The 20,930-nt window shown below is 46.6% G+C and overlaps 1 protein-coding gene across 3 annotated transcripts; it reads right to left on the reverse strand.

Annotated features, from left to right (window-relative positions):
- Positions 1 to 1,766: 1,766 nt before the first annotated feature.
- On the reverse strand, positions 1,767 to 19,660 carry Nfatc2ip (nuclear factor of activated T-cells 2 interacting protein). Of its 3 annotated transcripts, NM_001007692.1 has the most exons (8): positions 18,275 to 18,764; positions 17,520 to 17,592; positions 14,892 to 15,012; positions 14,238 to 14,318; positions 13,960 to 14,146; positions 6,376 to 6,520; positions 6,143 to 6,252; positions 3,784 to 4,050 (listed from the first exon to the last, which is right to left on the reverse strand). In NM_001007692.1, the coding sequence occupies exons 1-8, from the start codon at positions 18,641 to 18,643 to the stop codon at positions 3,892 to 3,894; spliced, it is 1,245 nt and encodes a 414-aa protein (NP_001007693.1). In that variant the 5' UTR covers positions 18,644 to 18,764; the 3' UTR covers positions 3,784 to 3,891. The 3 variants fall into 3 exon arrangements, with proteins under 3 accessions (XP_038934228.1, NP_001007693.1, XP_063119319.1); XM_039078300.2 differs by lacking the exons at positions 17,520 to 17,592; positions 18,275 to 18,764 and adding an exon at positions 16,950 to 17,397 and having other exon boundaries at positions 1,767 to 4,050; XM_063263249.1 differs by lacking the exons at positions 3,784 to 4,050; positions 6,143 to 6,252; positions 6,376 to 6,520 and adding an exon at positions 7,997 to 13,882 and having other exon boundaries at positions 13,928 to 14,146; positions 18,275 to 19,660.
- Positions 19,661 to 20,930: the final 1,270 nt, after the last annotated feature.

Genomic DNA, 20,930 nt, shown 5'->3' on the forward strand with positions numbered 1-20,930 from the left:
GCCTAGCAAGCTCAAGGCCCTGAGTTCGGTCCTCAGCTCCGAAAAAAAGGAAAAAGGAAAAAAAAAAAAAAAAAAACGCCCGGAGAAGCCAGAAGCGGGCACTGGATCCCCTGGGTTGCGTTTCAGGGAGATGCAAGCTGCCTCATGTGGGCGCTGAGAACTAAGCTCTGGTCCTCTGCAGCAATTACTCTGCCACGGAGCCATCTCTCCAGCGTTTTCCAGGTTCCCAGGACACTATATACACACTCAAGTATGGCAGTTGCATGAATTTCCTCAGGTCAGGCCTGCCTGTGTCTAGATCTGGCTCTGTGGTAGGCGACTATGGCAGGTTCTCATTAAGCTTTAGTTTCTCTCTAATACTTCTGCTTCATAGTGGGGCTCTGAAGAATGAGATCATAGAAAATGCCACCCATGACCCGCAATGCCGAGTTAAATGTTCATTGAAGATCAAAAGAATAGTATTTTGTTGGGCTGGAGAGATGGCTCAGCGGTTAACAGCACTGACTGCTCTTCCAGAGGCCCTGAGTTCAATTCCAGCAACCACATGGTGGCTCACAACCATCTGTAATGGAATCTGATGCCCTCTTCTGGTGTGTCTGAGGACAGCTACAGTGTATATAACAAATCTTTAAAAACAAAAAAGAATAGTATTTGTTAAGTACAAGGGAAAATTGGAGGAAACTAGACCTTCTAGCTAAGGAGTCAAAGGTCCAAGCACATGGCTGAGCAGTCCTACAGAATCCAACAAGCTGGGGACTGACCCTAAAGCCAAGAAGGCACACTACTCCTGAGCTGCGGCTGTAGCCCAGGGCTTTGTTTTGAGACAGGGTATTAGTGCACTGGCCAAACTGGCCTTGAACTCACTCTATCCCAGGCAGGCCTTGAGCTTCCTAACACCCTGCCTGGGCCTGCTGAGTAACCAGGATCATAGGCCTGTACCACCAGGCCTGGAGAGCAGTTAGGTACATATTCATGCCCCTTCCACCCCTGCAACTGGACATCTGGGGAAACTAGTCCACTGCCCAATGGGAATCACTAATTTTCTGTTTGCAATAGTCGCATCTTTTGTGCTGCTGTAAGTGACAGAAACCCTTAGGTTAAGTGATTTCAGCAGTTATCTGAGCCTTGTGGAACTCCTAAGGTATGGCACAGAGACGAGACACAGGTTCCCTGTCTGTGTTCCCATTGAGTTCCAGTACTGAAAGTCTCTGTGTCCATAGAACTCTACCTCCAATTGTCAGGAAGGAAGGAAGCAGAGGCCTGTACACAGACAGCCTCTACAGATATCGCTGGTAAGGCAGCCCTAGGAGGCTGAATTACACCTAGCTAGAGTCCTTTTGATACCTCAGGCGATATGAATGCTATATTAACAGTTACACCATGTTTTTCAGAGAGTAGTGATGAAGAATCTGTATGAGTTCTGGTACAAATATTTTCCCATATATAAAAAATTAGACAGGGTCTTGGTGTGTAACCCAGGCTAGCCTCAAGTTCACAAACCTACTGCTTCCTAAGCGCTGAGATTACAGGTAAGGTAATCTCATGGCCAAGTTTCCATCATAATTTTGACTCATTGTTAAGTCCATGGTGGCTCAGACTCTCAGGACTGTCTAGAGTGTCTTCATTCTGAGAGTCTTTGTGTGGGTTAAAAGCTGTGGATTTTGTTAACCAAGGAAAGGAAGAATGGGTGTGTGGGAATAACTAACGGTTCCTATCACAAGAACATCAACTGGGATCCCATGAGAACCACAAAGACAGAAACCAGCAAGTGCTCTCCCTTTATTCAGCTGAGATTGGATACATATTAGTGTGTTCAGACTCATTAGTGGGCACTCAAGACCTGAAAGACCTGGAAGTCATAGTATATCATGGATTTTTTAAATGTTACAAAAGTCAAAGGAATAGCATATATTCTCACAAAAAAAAAAGAGTTGACATACTTTTGTGAAAATCGGACCACATATTAGTAGATTAATTTTACTTTAATAGATAAAGCTTAGAAAACTGGCTCATTATAATTAAAAATAAAAGTTGTTCTCCCCCACAAAGGTGCATTTCAGACAGTTTATAAGTAACATATAATAGTCAGCAACCAGCACAGCCCAGAAGCAACCACTGAGAATCAGGGTTGAGGGCTCAGAACAGTCTACTTACACCAGGGTAGACCAGTTAGAACTCTAGTTTCATTAGTGGTCTCAATATGAGAGAAAAAAAAAAACAAAACAAAAAACAAAAAACTATGAAGCTAACAGAAGAAAATCAAAGTTTCTTAAACTAGCCTAGAAATCCAAAAGTATCAATCCTGAGATTCTCCACTAGAGTCCCTCCCACTCTTGAAGCTCTTTAGTATTTTCCCTTAAAAACAAAACAAAACAAAAACTTCCTAACAAAAGCCAACTGTCTACATTAAAATTAAGAATGTCTGTTTGGTGAAAATCCCCTGGATACACAAAGTGCTATTCTGAGGGGTTTTTTTGCAACTGCCCAGAACACAAGCAACTCCTCAAGGAAAAGAAACACACACAAAAGGAAGCCACCTCATGAGAAAATAGCAGCTAAACAAAGAAAATCCAGAAGGCGGCCATGCATAAGAAATTGTCATCAGTAAAGGGATATTAAGATATGTGGTGCTTTATACACACCAACTGCCAAAATCAGGATTTCAACAACACCATGCTGGTAAGGATAAGCAAAGAGAAGTCCCAAGAAAGGCCAGTCCACATTCTAAAGAAAACTCTGGAGAAACCGAAAGAAAAAAATGAGCCTGTGTAGCCCACAGTCCCAGCCTTGACAAGTACAGCAGAGCAGGACCTACCGTGGCCCAGAGGGGACACATTAAAGATATTTGCTGTGGCCTGGCATAGGTTCCAAGGAGCTGGAGACTCAGGCTTCCCCCCATTAAGGCAATGTGTGAGTAAAATCACCTAATGCCACAATGTGGCACCCACAGATCAGAGCAACAACGGATCTAGAAAGTGTTAACATGGCTAGACTGTTACTCACTCTGAGTGAAGACAGGCGGTCTATTGCACAACACTGTGTACATACAGTAAAACCACATACTTTCAGAACTTTCTCTCATATGGACATTCATATCGAAGGTACAAATATCCTAGGTAGATACTAACAGGAGAGTGTGAGGGAGGAAGACCAAGAACTAGAGAGATCTCACACTCAACAGCTGCATGTGCCTGAATGTGGCTAGGTGTCCATGCCAGGAAGTGTGTACCAGACCCTGGCTAGAGTCCCAGCAGAGTGGATACGCAGGGCGGGACACGACTAAGCCTTTTAAACTGACGCATTTTCCTACCTAGTCCTCAGCTTCAGCATTATGTCATCGCCTGTATATCTTCCTGCAACCGAGTGTCCCCACCAGGGAATGTATCTCAAACTGCATTCTCAGCCCCCGAATAAGAATGAAAGTCACTATTGGTCCCAGCTGTGGCACAAACCCCAGGCATGGACATCCAAAGCAATGCTCATTTAGTTCAACACACTGAACGTAGGCAGCTTCACAGAACAGGTATCTGATGAAGTAAAGGGCACTAGTGAACGTGAAAGGGTAGGGAAGCCGAGATTCCTTCTCTGTGCCCCAGGGGATGCCAAATACAGCATAAACATACACACAGTCATACAACTACCAAGTAGTCACCTGCTTGACACTACAGTCTACTGGAGGCAGGCCAAAGGGAATGCTTTGGTTTTGCCTCAATTTCATACATCCTTAGCATGTGCAGAGTCCGGGGTTTGATCCCCAGCACCAGAAATAAATAAGTAAACGAGTTCTAGTTCAGCTTCTGTTAGCCCTTATGGGGCAAGAAATAATAATAATGAAAGTGGGAACTAATGTCCACATGTCTTGGCTCTGCGTCTGATCACAGTGAGGGAGCTTCAGCCCCAGACTTCGATGAGATCTCCGGATTCCAGACCCAGATCAGTCGGCAACTCCTTGCCTGAAAGCTTTGTCCCATCAAAGAAGAAGGAGAGCTTGTGTCCAGAGAGTCCCATGGCTTCCTCATAGTGTGACATGAGGACCTTAAGAGGAGAATCCTGCATAGAGACACAAACAACATGCAAACATGTGAAAGGCGGGCAGGAGAGCCTACAGGGCAGACAGGACGTGGGGCAGCGTCCAGGAGCAGTGGTCTCGGTCTCTCTCTCTCTCTCTCTCTCTCTCTCTCTCTCTCTCTCTCTCTCTTCCCCTCAACCCCTTCTCTCTCTCTCTCTCTCTCTCTCTCTCTCTCTCTCTCCCCCTCAACCCCTTCTCTCTCTCTCTCTCTCTCTCTCTCTCTCTCTCCCCCTCAACCCCTTCTCTCTCTCTCTCTCTCTCTCTCTCTCTCTCTCTCTCTCACACACACACACACACACACACACACACACACACACAGTCTTTCAAGTTCAATGAGCTACTAAGTTTATTCCCCAGCACCAAAACAGAAAAGTTAACTTTTAGCCAAACACGCAACACATGCCTCAAATGACAGTACTTGCAGGGTGGAGACAGAAAGATCATAATTTTAGACCAGCTTGGGCTATCCAGTGAGTCTCAAGCTAGCCTGGACTACACAGTGAGCTTCAGACCAGCCTGGGATACAAATTGAGTCCCAGGCCACCCGAAGCTACATAAAGAGACCCTGACTGAAAATAAATTGAGCAAAATAAAACAAACCAAGCCATGACACAAGGAAGACAAGGGCACATCAGGAGACTGAGAACCCTGGAGGGGAAGGCAGGCCCCTCTCTGGGATAAACAGACTCTCTAAGCCTCAGTCACACCCCTCTGAAACAGAAGCACGGACAGAACAAACACAGATTTTAAAGTAAGTTGTTCTGTGACTTAGAAAAGTGTTATGGCTTGAACTGTGTGCCCCACAGACACCCAGCCATACACAGGTGAATGGGGCCTTGATAGATTTAGAGCCTCTGCAGTTTTATCTTTTTTTTTTTTTTTTCCGGGGCCGAGGACTGAACCCAAGGCCGCTCTACCACTGAGCTAAATCCCCAACCCCTGCCTCTGCAGTTATAACCAAGGTAAGATGTGGTCACACCTTATTCAGATGGCTAATCCATTATGATTTAGGTCTTCACAAGGGAAAACAGAGCGTCACCAGGAATAAATACACCAAGGAACTTTGGATGCTACCAAAGCTATAAAGAGAGAAAGAGGGTTGGGAATTTAGCTCAGTGGTAGAGCACTTGCCTAGCAAGCGCAAGGCCCTGGGTTTGGTCCCCAGCTCCGAAAAAAAAGAAAAAGAAAAGGAAAAGAGAGAGAGAGAGAGAGAGAGAGAGAGAGGATTCAATGTGGAGATGTGGAGCTTGAGTCTAAAGAACTGTAAGAATCAATTTCTGTAATTCCAAGCCCACGAGCTGTGGTAGAGGCATCCTACATTAAAAATTAATTAATTAATTTTTAAAAATCCCCAAAGGGGATAGGAACTCCACAGGAAGACCAACGAAGTCAACTAACCTGGACCCTTGGAGCTCTCAGAGACTGAACCACCAACCAAAGAACATACATAGGCTGGAGCTAGGCCTCCCCACACATATGTCACAGATGTGCAGCTTGGTCTGCATGTGGGTCCTGAACAACTGGAGCAGGGCTATCTCAAAATCTGTTGCCTGACGGTGGCCTGTGTTCTAGCTGGGCTGTCTCACTGGCCTCACTGGGGGAGGACTCACCAAGCCTCATAGAGACTTGAAGTGTCAGGGTAGAAGGATACCCAGGGGGCCCCCACTCTCTCGGATGGAGGGAAGGATTGTGAGGGGGTGACTGGCAAGGGTGCAGTGTGCAGGATATAAAGTGATTAAAAACATAACAAAACCCCCACGTCCTTTAGGTGTTCCCCAGGATGCTCTCAGCTGCAGCCTCCACTCGGTCATCATGGACTCTCACCTCTGAAACCATAGCCCCAATTACCCCTTCCTTCTGTAAGTTGCCTTGGTCATGGTCTGGTATCAAAGCAAAAGAAAGTAACTAGTACAGAACAGAATTCTTTCTCTTCATGACCTAGACTGTGTAGGTACCAGGAACAGGGGCATCTGCAGCAAGTCAGGTTAGGAGGCATTCACTGCTTGGCAACTGGCCAACTGACAGGAGCCCGGCTAAGGAAAGAGAAGGGGCATGGCCAGCACTTCTACTCACAGGAGATAGTGAGATCTCCAACATCTGGTGTTTCTCCTTCCCCTGCACCCGGAGCCGAAGCTCCTGGGATGTCTCTGTGTCCTCTGAAGAACTTGCTAGCACCACACAATCTGTGGAAAGCAGGATTGAGGTAACAGTGAAGTGGCAGGAGTACTGAAGTAGATCCTGCCTCTGGAACTTTGCCACCCATGGCACAGTTTCTGCAAGGCCCCTCTTCCTTGTCTTCTACTCACCAATGATGTCAGCCACTCCAAGCTTTAGGGTCCTAGGGGTGGCAGTAGGGGACAGCTCTGTCTCTCCAAAGAGCAAAAGAATCCTGTTTGGGGACACCCCAAGATGACTGGCCATGTGATCCACCACATTCTGAAGGGGCTCCGACTAGAAGACAAAAAAGGGAATCTTCCAGCCTTGAGACTCCGCACCCCACCCCTGAGCCACCACCCCAAACATGTTTCTGGCCTGAGCTACTTGTGAGATTCTTCATATTTACCTGGCAAACTGTGGTCCCGGCAAGTAGCACAGAGACATTAAATAGCTGGGGCTAAGGACATAGTTCAGTCAGAAAGTGCCTAGCATGTGAGCAAGATTTGACCTTGGGTCATCTGTACTACATGGAAAGCTAGGCGTGACAGGTAGCACCTGAAATCCCTGTGCTGAAGAGGTGGAAATAAAGAGCGGCACCAGGGAGCTCCTGGTTGAGGAAGAGCCCATCTCAAAAAACCAATTGATACCAGATACCGTCCTCTGGCTTCTACAGGCGCATGCATGCATACACTCATGCACACACACCCACCCCATGCACTCAGGCACATACCCATAAAGACAGCACAAGCATGCATGCATGCATGCACACACACACACACACACACACACACACACACACACACACACACACAGAGCAAATAAAGAATAAGTGCAGGAGGCATGGATTTGTGGATTAGAAGGTAAAGAGAGAATGGAGGTACAGCCTCATCTGCACTCCAGACACTGCTACTACTTGGTTTTTCTTAAACCAAGACATCTAGGAACTCTCCTGTTAAAGATTTGGTAAACTCATTGTTTTCTCTCAGTGCTAGAGAAGTAGTCACATAAGCTATGCCAACTTCTCTGTCAGTGAAACACAACTCCAAGCACTCGTCTCTGTTAGACGTACCCTAGAGAGCCAAAAGCACACGCATGAGGCCACAGGCTGCCAGTTTGCAAGCTTGGGCTTAGCTGCTTGCCCATGTTAGGTCTGTGTTCACGAAGGCTCATTTCTGCTAGCACTCTTGAACTGATCATCCTCCACAAATATAAACCTTTGCCAGGAAGCTGGGGAGCTCAGGATTATTGTGTGCTGTCTGCCAGGTCCAAGGCAGTAAGACCATAAGAGAGAATCACAGAGCCCAGGAAGGACAGAAGCAGAAGAGTCAGCCTAGAGGATTCTCTAAAAAACAACAACAAAAGCTTCAGGTGCTGGGGAGATGGTCCTGCTGCTATTCCAGAGGGTCTGATTTGGGTTCCAGCACTCATATAAGGCAGCTCGCAACGGTCTGTAACTCTAGCACCTGGGCGTTCAATGCTTCTACTTCTACACTACTTGTACTCCTGTGCATATGCCCAAATGTAGACACACACCTAGACATAATGTTTGCTGGGGGTTGGGGAGAGGGTTCTTTGTCAAGAAAAGGTTTCTCTGTGTAGCCCTGGCTGTCCTGGAGCTAGCTCTATAGACCACGCTGGCCTCAAACTCAGAGATCCACCTGCCTCTGTGCTGAGGGCACACACCAATGCCACCTGGTAACACCTAGACATAATTTAAAAAATAAATCTTTCATCAGATTCCATTACAGATGGTTGTGAGCCACTATGTGGTTGCTGGGAATTGAGCTCAGGGCCTCTGGGAGAACAGTCCATGCTCTTAACCAATGAGCCATCTCTCCAGCCTAAAAAGTAAATCTTAAAAAACAAAAACTTCATTGTAGGATTTAAATAGGTTTGGCCCCCACAGACTCACGTGTTTGCATGTTTGGCCACAGGGGATGGCACTATTAGGATGTGTGGTCTTATGGAGGAGATGTGGCCTTGTTGGAAGAAGTATATCTCTGTGTAGGTGGACTATGAGGTCTCCTATGCTCAGTCTCTGCCCAGTGTGGAAGACAGTCTCCTCCTGGCTGCCTTCAGATATAGATGTAGAACTCTCGGCTCCTCCAGCACCATGTCTGCCTGCATGCTACCTGCCATAATGATAATGGTCTGAACCTCTGAACCTGTAAGCCAGCCCCAATTCAGTGTTTGCCTTTGTAAGAGTTGCCTTGGCCATGGTGTGTCTTCACAGCAATAAAACCCTAAGACAGAAGTTGGTACCAAGGACTGGATATTACTGTGAGACCTGACCATGCTTTCGTTCGAAGGAATGTGGATTTTGGGACTTTGGAAAGCAGTGGAATGCTTCAAGTGGGGCTTAGTAGGCCAAATTAGTAGAAACATGGAAGACAGTGGTGCTGAGGGTGATTTGAACTGTGGGGTCTGGCTCAAGGGGTTTGAGAGAAGAAGAATTTCAGTATGTGGCCTACAGACTGTTCTTGTGATATTTTGGTGAACAATGTAGCTGCTTTTTACCCTTCTCTGAAGAGTTTGCCTGAGGCTAAAGTGAAGAGATTTAGATTAATTGCACTGACAAAGGACATTTCAAAACCTGGCATGGACTCCATCCTGTAGTTACTCTATCCTCTAGCTACTCTATCCTCTAGCTACTCTATCCTCTAGCTACTCTATCCTCTAGCTACTCTATCCTCTAGCTACTCTAGGCTGTAGTTACTCTAGGCTGTAGCTACTCTAGGCTGTAGTTACTCTAGGCTGTAGCTACTCTAGGCTGTAGTTACTCTAGGCTGTAGTTACTCTAGGCTGTTGCTCTCTCTCATGAAAAGCGTCTTGATCAAGCCTGGCAAGCTTAGGAAGGAAAAATACAAAATGTGTGGTTCATTAAAGGGGAACCAGGAAGTGGAGTGGAGCAGAATTCTATGCTTAAGGATATTAAGTGGAATTAAGGGACTAGTGACCTCTGGGCAAGATCACACACAGATGAGCTTATTTTTTATGTGTCTGTTGTCATTAGATCAGGTTAGCCATTATGACCTGGTTACTGTTTTTCTTTGAAAATAAGGACACACAATTATGTGTCAAATTGACAATGGATGGATTGTGATAGCTACTCTTGGTTGTCAACTTGACTATATGTTGAGATAAGATTATTGTACACACTGGGTGGAAGAGAGGGAGGGGAGGGATCATACAAGTAGGGAAGAAGGGAGAGCAGCTGGGGCACGGAAGCAATCTCTAGGACATGCCAGAGGTCTGGGATAAGGAGAACCCCCAGAGGGTCCTAAGGCAGCAAGGGACGACTCTAGTTGAGATTCCTAGCAGTGGGGGATATGGATCCTGAAACAGCCACTTCCTGTAGCCAGGCAGGACTCCCAATGGAAAGATAAGGACAACAACACGCCCACAAAGCCATCTTTAGACTCAAAACCGACAAGATGTGCAGGAACATAGATAGAGCAGGGTCTAAGGGAATGGCCAACCAATGAGTGCCCCAAATTGAGACCCATCCTATGGGCAAGACCCAAGCCCCAACACTATTGATACCGTTATGCTTGCAGACAGGAACCTAAAATAACTGTCTTCTGAGAGGCTCCACCAAACAGCCAATGGAAAGGGTTGCAGACTCACACCCAAAAAGTAGATGGAGCTCCAGGAGTCTTGTAGAAGAATTGAGATAAATATTGAGGGACCTGAAGAGGACAGGGATTCCACAGGAAGACTAACTCAACTAAACTGGAGCCTTAGGGAGCTCCCAGAGACTGAATCTCCAACCAGAGAGTGAGGAGCACCGTTGGACCTAGGCTCCCCGCATACATGTAGCAGATGGAGCTTGCTCTTCATGCAGGTCCCCTAAACAACTGATGTAGGGGCTGTCCCTGAGCCTGTTGCCTATCTGTGGATCCTGCACCCCTAAATGGACAGCCTTGTCTGGCCTCAGTAAGAAAGAATGTGCCTAGTCCTGTAGTGACTTGATGTTGACACACAGAGTGGGGGCTTCCCCTTCTAAGGGGAATGGGGGAGGACTTATGTTCGGAGGTCCTAGGAGGAGAGGAATGGCAGATATTGGATTGTAAAGTTTATAAATAAATTTAAAAAATATTGTGTAGGGGTTGGGGATTTGGCTCAGTGGTAGAACGCTTGCCTAGGAAGTGCAAGGCCCTGGGTTCGGTCCCCAGCTCCGAAAAAAAGAACCAAAAAAAAAAAAAAAAAAAAATTGTGCATCGTGTGAAGATTGTCTTTGAATTATTCAAATGTGGATTTCTGGCTGACAGAGCTGAATGGAGACCAGACTTTGGTGGTGTTCTTCACCTGGCTGCATCATATCTTGTAACACTCCCTCCAACACCTCATGATTGGTTTGATGAAGAGTTGAATGGCCTATAGCAAAATAGGAGAGGAGGCGGGACATCTGGCAGAAATAGAACTCTAGGAAAGGGTCTGAGGGAGGAGATTCACCAGCCAAATGCAAATGAAGCAGCAGGTACCAGTACTCAGGAGATAACAAGCCACAAGGTAAAACATAGATTAGTATAATCAAGCTACTTTAAGTTATATGGTCTAGGGCTGGAGAGATGGATCAGTGGTTAAGAGCACTGACTGCTCTTCCAGAGGTCCTGAGTTCAATTCCCAGCAACCATATGGTATCTCACAACCACCTGTAATGGGATCTGATGCCCTCTTCTGGTGTGTCTGAAGACAGCAACAGTGTACTCATATAAATAAAATAAATAAATCTTTTTTAAAAAAAAAAAAGGTAGGGGCTGGGGATTTAGCTCAGTGGCAGAGCGCTTACCTAGGAAGCGCAAGGCCCTGAGTTCAGTCCCCAGCTCCGAAAAAAAAGGACCAAAAAAAAAAAAAAAAGGTATATGGTCTAGATGGGAACAAGCCAGCTAAGGTCAAACTTTCATAATTAATAAAAGATCTCTATGCCATTTTTCAAGATCTCTGGTGTCCCAGAGATTCCCCAGAGACAGTTCTGAGGAACTACATCTGGAATGAACTGCAATCCAGGACTTATAAAAGACCTTATGAGAAGGAATTAAAGAAAAGCATAGTGCTACACACATTTAAATCCAACTCTCAGGAGACAGAGTCATGGAGATCTCTGAGTTCAAGGTCAGTTACAGAGCAACTTCCAGGACAGCCAAGCTTAGGCAATGAAGGAAACCATTTGTCTTAGTTAGGGTTTCATTGTTGTAAAAAGACTGTGACCAAGGCCACTCTCAGACAACATTTAACTGGGGATAGCTTATAGGTTCAGAGTTTCCTGCCCATTATCATCAAGGCAGGAACATGGCAGCATCTAGTCAGGCATGTGCTGGAGGAGCTGAGAGTTCTTTATCTTGTTCCAAAGGCAAAGAGAAGACTGGCTTCTAGGCAGTTAGGATGAGGGTCTCAAAGCCTACACCCACAGTGACACACTTCCTCTATACCTACTTGAACAAGGCTATACTCCCTAATAGTGCCGTTCCCTGACCCCCATAGGCTTCTTCAAGCACATGAGTCTATGGGGGGGCCATACCTAAACTTGGCATAATACAAATATTTTTAGTCCAACTTCAAAAGTCCCATAGTTTATAATAGTCTCAACAAAGTTAAAAGTCTCTGAAATTCATGCAACCCCTCAACTGTAATAATCCCCTATAAAATCAAAATAAAAAAGCAGATCAAATACCTCCAACATCACAGGACATACATTACCATTCCAGAATGTCATAGTGAAGAAAAAATGGACAAAGCAAGACCGAAATCTAGCTGGGCAAACTCCAAGGTTTGCATCTCTATGTCTAATGTCACAGCAGTCTTCAGATCTCCAACTCCTTTCAGTTTTGATGACTGCAACAAACTTCATTCTCCTGGGCTGGCTCCACTCCGTTAGCAGCTTTTCCTTGTCAGGTATCCCATGCTCTGACATCTCTAACATCTCGAGGTATCTAAGGCAACTTCAACGTCACAGCTTCTTGTCTCATGTTGGGGATCCACACCTGATCTCCCGGGCTCCTCCAAAGGGCTTGCTTAGGTCACTTCTCCAGCTCTGCCCTCTGCAGGAGTATTAGGCTCTGGCTGACTCCACCCCACTGCTGCTGCTCTTGGTGGTCACCCCACAGTACTGACATCTCAATACACCCAAGTCTTCCCCTGCAACTAGGCTTCACCAATAGCCCCTCATAGGTTCCCCTCATGGTGCCAAGCCTCAGCTTCTTTGCATGACCCCTTCAATCCTGGGTCATCAACTGCAACTGAGGCAGCCCCTTCACCAATGGCCTTCCCTGGCCTCTCACAGTGCAAAGCCTCAGCTGCTCTTTATGACTCCTTCATGCCTTCAAAACCAGTACCACTTGGGTGATTCTTACACATTACCAAGTCCAGCTGCAGCACGAGGTACAACCTTGGCTCTCTGGAACATCTCAGAAAACACTTCCCAGAAAATTTCACCTCAGCGATACTCATCTCCAGTACCAACTGTCCCAGTAGCTCCTTCTATTCTTGACTCTAAAGCCAGAGCCACATGGCCAAAGCTGCTGAGTTCTGCTGCTTGCTTGGGCTGGAACATGGCCATGGGATGCCAGCCAAGGAAAGCTGCTACCAGGGAGTGGAGCCAGCCCAGGAGAAAGAAGTGTGCTGCATCAACAAAGCTAAAAAATAAAGTTGGACATCAGATCTGAAGATGCAGAGTTCGGAGTTTGTTCAGCTGGTTTTGATCTTGCTTTGTCCCAGTATTTCCTCACCATGACATTTTGGAATAGGGATGTATATCCTGTGATGTTGGAAGTATGTGTTCTGCCTTTTGATTTTGATTGTTTAGGGGATTACAGTTAAGTGATTACATGAAATCTCAGAAGAGACTCTGAACTTGGGACTTTTAAACACCGTTGAGACTGTTATAGACTATGGGGACTAAAACATTTTGCATTATGTTATGGCTACAAGCCTGTGGGGGACCAGGGAGTGGAATGTGGTGATTGAATAGGTTTGGCTCCCACAGACTCACGTGTTTGCATGTTTGGCCACAGAGGCACTATTAGGACGTGTGGCCTTATGGAGGAGATGTGGCCTTGTTGGAGGAAGTGCATCACTGTGTAGGTGGACTATGAGGTCTCCTGTGCTCAGTCTCTGCCCAGAGTGGAAGACAGTCTCCTCCTGGCTGCCTTCAGATATAGATGTAGAACTCTCCGCTCCTCTAATACCACGCCTGCCTGCATGCTGCCATGCTGCCTGCCATGATGACAATGGACTGAACTTCTGAAAATGTAACCTAGTCCCAATTAAATGTTTTCTTTTATAGGAGTCGTCTTGGTCATAGTCTCTTCACAGCATTAAAACCCTAACTAAGACATTCATAGAGATCCAGTGTATTTTTGTGTATGTGTTTGTTTTTTCAAATAGGGTCTAGCTGTCTAGTTCATGCTGGTTTCAGACTCTAGATCCTCATATCTTCACCTGCCATGTGCTGAGATTACAGACATGCTAACCATTATGCCTGGCCTGAAGATGGTATGCCTAAGGAGCCTTGAAGAATGGGTAAATTTTGCCAAAAAGAGATAAGAATGAGGAAAAATATAGACAAACAGAACACCAAGTGCCAAGGCATGGAGAGATGAAGGAAAGGTGGGTGCCCCCAGAGAGCATGATGGGAAGGAAGATGGGTTCCTCCTGCTAGTATACTACCATTTCAATACCTGTCTCTCCAAGGGAAGATACTGATCCTGTCTATGGTGATTCCAAGTACTCACCGTCTTGACAGGCAATCTGACTAGGTCAGCCCGGCACCGGATCTTGAGTGTAAAGAGTCGAGGGTTCTGTGGCAAGACAGACCCTTCCACTAGGACCACCTCATCATCTGTGTTCTGAAGGGCTGGACTCTGGTGCTGCTTGGGGCTCAGGCAGGACCGGAGGTCTTGGAGACGCTTGTTCACTTCCCTGGGTATAGAGAAGACATTGGGACAATTGAGGTTGAAGATCCTCTCAAACTGCCCTTCTCCACTACAGCCGAAGTCCCCAACCCCAGCACCTTAACTTCTGGAGCGCCTCGGTATGCTTTCTGCTTTTGTTCCTTGATGACGGTTGGGGCAAAGGAGAGATGTCCTGGTCCCTACAGAAAGAAGAGAAAGGCAGGATGGCAGCAAAGGAGATTCCAGCACACGCTCCTACATGCTCCCCTTCACAGGCTGGCGACTTCCAGGAACCTAACTAAGAGTAGAGAATCTAGAGGAAACCTGGCAGCATTCTTTACCAGAAGACATGTGTAGTAAGAGACATTGTTTTTATATGTACATGACCCCAAAATGAGGAATGGAAACATCTCACTTTAGGAAAATGTTGATTATTCAACAGACACCAGGCACTAACTTACTAAAAAATTCAGCTACTCAACGATTCTCAAGTATCATGAATAGCCCCATTTTACAGATAAGGAACAAGCAGCAGAGAGGATAGGGTCAGCTAGCAGGAGGAGTCTGAGTTACAGCCTACACCACTTCCATCACCATCCTAAGGATGGTCTAGGTCCTGTGCCACTCTCCAGGATGAGACACCCTCCTCTACATGAGCCTCATCTTGCAACACTTCTCCTTGGCCTTTTGGAAGCCACCAAGTCCTGTTTCCTCAGCCTATCTTTCCAGTGCCCTTCCTGCTCCTAGGGCCTTAATGCCCTAGTCTTACTCACGGAAACTCTTCCATTTTCTTTTCTTCTTTCTCATGCTTCTTCCTCAGCTTCTTTTTCCAGGGGGAACCTGGAGGCAGGGCATCCTCTGAGGGAGGACTGCCAGAATCTGTCAGATCTGCCTCTAGGAGCAGAGAAGAGAGAGGAAAGAGTTAGCTAAAAGATGGTTGGAGAGGCCAAGAAGAAACAAGTCAAAGGCTTTAGGAAGGAACAGAGGAAGCCAGGATTGGTGGCACATGAAAATCTCTGCTGGAGAGGCTGAGACAGAGGTCAGGAGTTGGAGGACTACAGACACTCTGGAGTTTTTGTCCTTTTGAGTTTTGTTCTAAGAGTGAATAGACAAGAGGTGGTGGTGTAGTTCAGTGATAGAGCACATGTCTAGCATCCAGAGGCCCTGAAAACTGAGTTCAATCCCCACTAACAAAGGGGTGTGAGGGTGCTAAAAGATAGGAGGCACATATAGCAGTTTAAATGTATATGTACACATGTATAAGTGCATGTCTGAGTGTGTATGTGTACATGAAAAGACCAGAAGTCAACCTCCAGTATCACTCCTCGGGCACCATGCATCTGACTAGACCAGGCTGGCTGGCCAGCAAGCCCTGGAGACCCACCCACCTCCAGCTCTCCAGTGCTGGGATTTCCAGCACTGCCTCCATACTCAGCTTTTTTCCACCTGGATCAAACGCAGGTCCTTAGGGTAACACAGTAAGCACTTTACTGAGCCATCCCTTCAGCCCCTATGTAGTTCTTTCCAATATTGGACAAGTATGTGAGGGTTTTTTTTAAATGTTTACTTATTTACTATGCTTTTAAACTCACATGTTAAAAAAACTCACATGTCTGTGAGGTGAATGCAGTATATGGAATTCACAGAGCAACTCTCAGGGCTTGGCTCTTTCCTCTCACTGTGGACTCTTGGGACTGAGTGAGGTTTTCGGGCTTGCTCAGCAAGCTCTTTTACAGAAAGAGCCATCCCCCAACCCCATTTATTCTTTTTTCACTACAACACTCACTCACACCTAAGTTTCTTTATGATGCTCAGTATGAGCTGCTCTTCATTCAGTTCTCACAAAATAAAGACCAGGCAAACGGAACTATGATGATAAACCCCACACGGGAGTCTCAGTCAGAGACAAGATTGCCTCCCATGTGTCTAAAGTCACAAGGTCTAAAGGTGCTTTTGGCTGTCACAAGAGTCGGGTAGAGAGTGCTACTGACAGCTAATGACTAGAGGTCAGGATCCTAAAATTGCTGTGTATGATGTTCCCTAAGTAAAGAGTTTTCCAATTTAAATTGTCAGTGATGCTGACGTTAAGAAACACTGTCCTAACTAAATGTGGCAGCTACTATAAGACTGAGATCCTGCTTTTTTTTTTTTCCTTTAAGACTTATTTACTGAGGCGAGGGGGGCATTGTTCATGCCATAGCAAACATGTTGGGGTCAGAGGACAATTTTCTCTCTCCTTTTACCCTGTTTCTGAGTCAGTGTCTCCCATTATTTTCGCCACTGGGTTTATGGGCTTCTAGCAGTTTCCTGTACCCAGCATGAGTGGCATCATTACAGGGGTGGACCACCCTGTCTGGCTTTTTATGTGGGTGTCAGGTGTCAGGCTTATGTGGCAAGTGCTTGTACCCATTGAACCATCTCCCCAACTCCAATTCCACACTTTTAAGAACCTTCCTGAGACACCCTGCTCTACTGGACATCGGGGCATCTTTTATGTCACACTTCTATATTCCGGGTGCTATCCTAACCATGTACAAGGCAAACAAAATATACATAAACCCCTTTAGTTCTCACCAAAAATCATTTAAGATAGGTCCACTAATATCCCCATTTTCCTCATGAGGAAAATTTGCCCAAAGTTACGGTTATGAAGGATTCAAGTACAGGCCACATGACTCCTGAACTGGTTCTTTTTTTTGCTTCTTTTTTTTTTTTTTTCGGAGCTGGGGACCGAACCCAGGGCCTTGCACTTCCTAGGCAAGCGCTCTACCACTGAGCTAAATCCCCAACCCCCTGAACTGGTTCTTAATCAGCCTACCACACTCCCTCACCTAACAGAAGGAAAGAAGTCTTGGTTCCAGGCCTTTGCAGACTGCATCACTCCCCTATTAGCCTTGACTCTTAGTCACTGGCCTTATTAAAGGGTTGCAAAAACTTATCAGTAGAGAATAAAAAAGAATGGGCAGTCCTGATAAAAGTCAAAGGACAGTCTTCTGACTCTAGAGTGTTCCCAAGGAATGGAACACTGTAGGAGTGCTGGTGTAACAAGATGTCACAAAGTCTCAGCACTCTCTTCACCCCTATTATGATAACACAGATCAGAATGGCTAGGGGAGGTACTTCAAAAACTGTACACTAACATATACTTATACCCGTGACTTCTGATTAATGAGCCAGCTCCTTTCTGGACCATCACTTTCCCCTAAGTCAGATACAGGAATCCATTTTCCCAATGCCACTTAAAATCAAAAATGTGTGTCAACTGGACAGCACCTGAAAACCATTCTCCAAACCCTAGATTCCACTGAAGCAGAGAGAGAAGGGGGGGGGGGGGGAGAGAGAGAACATCACTGACTGCAGGAATGTAAAGTCTAGGATACTCCCTCCAAGCCCACTCTTACCATCTTCAGGCTCTGAGGGACAAAGTTTCAAGAGGGATGAATTATCAGGAATGAGGTTGAGGCTGCTCTGTACCTACAAAGACAAAGGGGGAGAGGAGGTGGGTTTCACATCCTGCCAACTCAACTCAAGACAGGAATGGTTCTTCCCTCGATTCTAGCACTTGTCTTCTTGAAGGCCTCCAATCTCTAAAGGGCATCTAGGAGGCCATCTTCCCCATGGTCCAGTACCCTCCTCTCACCCCGTTTCCCTAAGGCACTCTGAGGCTGCAGGCTTAGTTACTCCTCCTAAACTACCTCTAAAGCCCTAGCCCTATGGCTCACCCTAATATCTAAGGATCCTGTGTTCCTGGGAACACCCAGTCCTTTCTAAATCCCCATAGACCTTCCCATGCCACCCCCCAAAAATATCCAACTCTCCGACTCCCTCTAACCCCAAAATCCAGCCCCAAAAATACTAGTCCCCGGTCCTTCCAGATCCTCTCTGGTACCTAGTCCCTCAGCCTCCCTCTGCCCGAAGATACAATCCAGGATAACTCCATACATCTAACATTACCGAACTCCCTCGTATCCCCAATCTATAGGTATCACTCTCTCTCTCTCTCTCTCTCTCTCTCTCTCTCTCTCTCTCTCTCTCACACACACACACACACACACACACACACACACACACACACACACACACACTCCCCCAGACCAAACCCACCACGCCAGTCTTAGCACTCCCTCAACAACCCTCCTTGGGGACCTTGCTGCACCTTTCCAGAGTACACAGGAACCACCGGCGCCTCCCCGGGATCCAGCAGCCGCCGCCGCCGTCGGACCAATGTACGCGGGGCTCCTGCAGGCCCCTCGGCCGCCCCTTCACTGTCACTGTCGCTGTCCTGCTCAGGTGCGGCCGGTGCGGGGAGGCGGGCGACAGGCACCTCTCCTGGGTCCGCGACCACTTCCAGAACCTCTTCGTCGCTGTCACTGACCAAGTCCACAAGCACGGTGTCTGGAATGAGCCTAGTCGGAGACCGCGGGGCGCGAGGACACCGGCCACGGGCGGCTCGGGCTCTCCGAGCGCCTCGGCTAGCGCGGCCACCGCGGGACCTCGGACCACGTCTTCTCAGGGGTTCCGCCATCTCTCACACAGCTTCCACAAACACCGGCCTCTACAAGCCTCCGGCACCCCACATTAGCGTCTGTACCTTTCATTGGACGAACAGCCTGCCGGTCATCACCTCTTCCCGCCCACACGCTCTGGATCCGCCTGTCTAACTTTTCATTGGTCAATTTACCTGTCTGTTATCTACCCTCCACTAAAACAAAGGCGCCAAAGATTCCAATCCCTTTGGTACAATCAAAAGAGGGTTTGACTCTGTACAGTTCACCCATTGGCTAAATTTCCTTCTGACCTCCCCAGGGCCCTCCCATTGGAGAAATCCATTTTCCTGGTTTGTGAAAGACTGGCGCATCCTGGGAATTGTAGTCCTCATACTCGGAAGCCATAGGAAAAGCTTTGTGAGCCCAACATTAGAAGCTGAAGACCATAGGCTGTAGATTCCTTTTGTGTACTCAACCTCTGTGTAGCAAGAGTTCCATTCAACACTAAACACTTTCATGCATGTCACCTCGGAAATCCTCTTCAAACACAATATCAACACAACATATCATAGCATAACACGATTCAGAAACACTTTTTAAGGCAATTACAAATTAAAATAAGAGACCTATTTCATTCTCCCTTTTGCAAAGAGGCTTCCTTTGGGCTCCTCCTTTTTCTGACCATTGAAATATAAATGCTTCCTCGGCTTACAGCGGGGTTACTCTTGATAAAGGCCTTGCATTTACTACACCTTGCCTACAGAACCCTGCAACTCATCTACACAATGTAGTACAGAGTTCAAGCTCATGATTGTAGATTGACTGGGAGCTGTGCCTCGAGGGTCGCAGCCAGCACAACATGCTATGCACACTTAGCTAGTTTGGGAAATGATACAACTTCAAAACTCAGAAAGGTCTGAATTCTGCTGGTCAATACCCTGCTGACATTCACGCATGCATGTAGAAAATCAACTGGAAAAATGTAAGTTCTGTCAGTCAGTACCATGGCTGTGCATGTTAATTCTAATATCTTAATAAATCCCTTGCCTTTTCACAACTCAGCAATTCAAGGTAGAGCCTATTCTTTGAAATGCAGACATCAAAGGAATTAGCTACCCAGTCTCCTGGTCCAAGTGAGAGGGCCAGAGTCTAGACTCAGAGGTGGTCTTGTTCCAACATTCAACTACCACTGTCATAAATTATAAGTTGGTTGTATCACTCTTCCCCCAACCCCAAAGCCAATTAACTAACAGAGTTTTTCTCCCCACTTACCATGACATAGTTCAGATGGATGGACCTGGACAGATGTCTCAGTAACTAAGAGACCTTTCAGAGGACCCAGGTTCAGTTCCCAGCATCTACAGGGCAGCTCACAACCGCCTGGAATTCCATTTCCAGGGTATCCAATAGCCGCTCCCAGCCTCTATAGGTGCCTTCATTCATATGGTGCACAGACAGATAAGCACACACACACACACACACACACACACACACACACACACACACCCCAAAAGATGTTATCAGTAGTTATGAATACTGGCTGCTCCTCCAGAGGATTCTGGTTCAATTCCCAGCCCCACATGACAGCTCACAATTGTCTGAATTCAGTTCCAGTGGCTCCAACATCCTCTTCTGACCTCCTCAGGCACTTCATGAGACATACATGCAGACAAAACACTCATATACATAAAATAAAAAATGTGTTTTATAAAAAGAAGGAGGGTTCGGTCCCCAGCTCCGAAAAAAAGAACCAAAAAAAAAAAAAAAAAAAAAAAAAAAAAAAAAAAAAAAAAGAAGGAAGGGATATGTTTGATGGAAGTGTGGCAAGGTGTGGGGGGAGGGGCGCCTCTGTGGGCCCATGCTGAAGCATCCCTTCCCCCTGGAGATACCAGCCACATGGTGGTATAGTTTAGAATACAGTTTACCAGGGTATGGGGAGGGGAGTTAAGAGAAAGGCAGAGAGAGAGAGAGAGAGAGAGAGAGAGAGAGAGAGAGAGAGAGAGAGAGAGAGGAGTAAAGGCCGGCCATGAGCAGGTGGCAAGAGAGGGGAGCAGAATGGGGAGGGGGGGAAAGAGGATAAGGAAGCAGGAACCAGAGAAGAGAAGGGAACAAAAGAGAGAGGAGGGGACATGTGGGACGGACCCTAAATGAAATGCCAACAAAAATAAATGAATTAATTTTTATTTAAAAATCAACTTGAGGCCAGGAAGTGACTGTACATGCCTTTAATCCCAGTATTTAGGAGGCAGAGGCAGGCAAGTCTCTGTGAGTTCAAGGTCAGTTTGGCCTACAGAGTTAGTTCCAGGACAGCCAGCATGTCTCAAC

Source organism: Rattus norvegicus, chromosome 1 (assembly GCF_036323735.1).
Source record: "Rattus norvegicus strain BN/NHsdMcwi chromosome 1, GRCr8, whole genome shotgun sequence".
Lineage (NCBI taxonomy): Eukaryota > Metazoa > Chordata > Mammalia > Rodentia > Muridae > Rattus > Rattus norvegicus.

Excerpts from the sequence above, each read along its gene's own strand:
- Nfatc2ip (NM_001007692.1), bottom strand. The coding sequence starts at position 18,643 with ATGGCGGAACCCCTGAGAAGACGTGGTCCGAGGTCCCGCGGTGGCCGC. Across the intron at positions 6,521-13,959 it reads TCAGATTGCCTGTCAAGACG|TCGGAGCCCCTTCAGAATGT; the intron begins GTGAGTACTTGG and ends TTTGTCTTCTAG. Across the intron at positions 4,051-6,142 it reads TGGAGATCTCACTATCTCCT|GATTCTCCTCTTAAGGTCCT; the intron begins GTGAGTAGAAGT and ends GTCTCTATGCAG.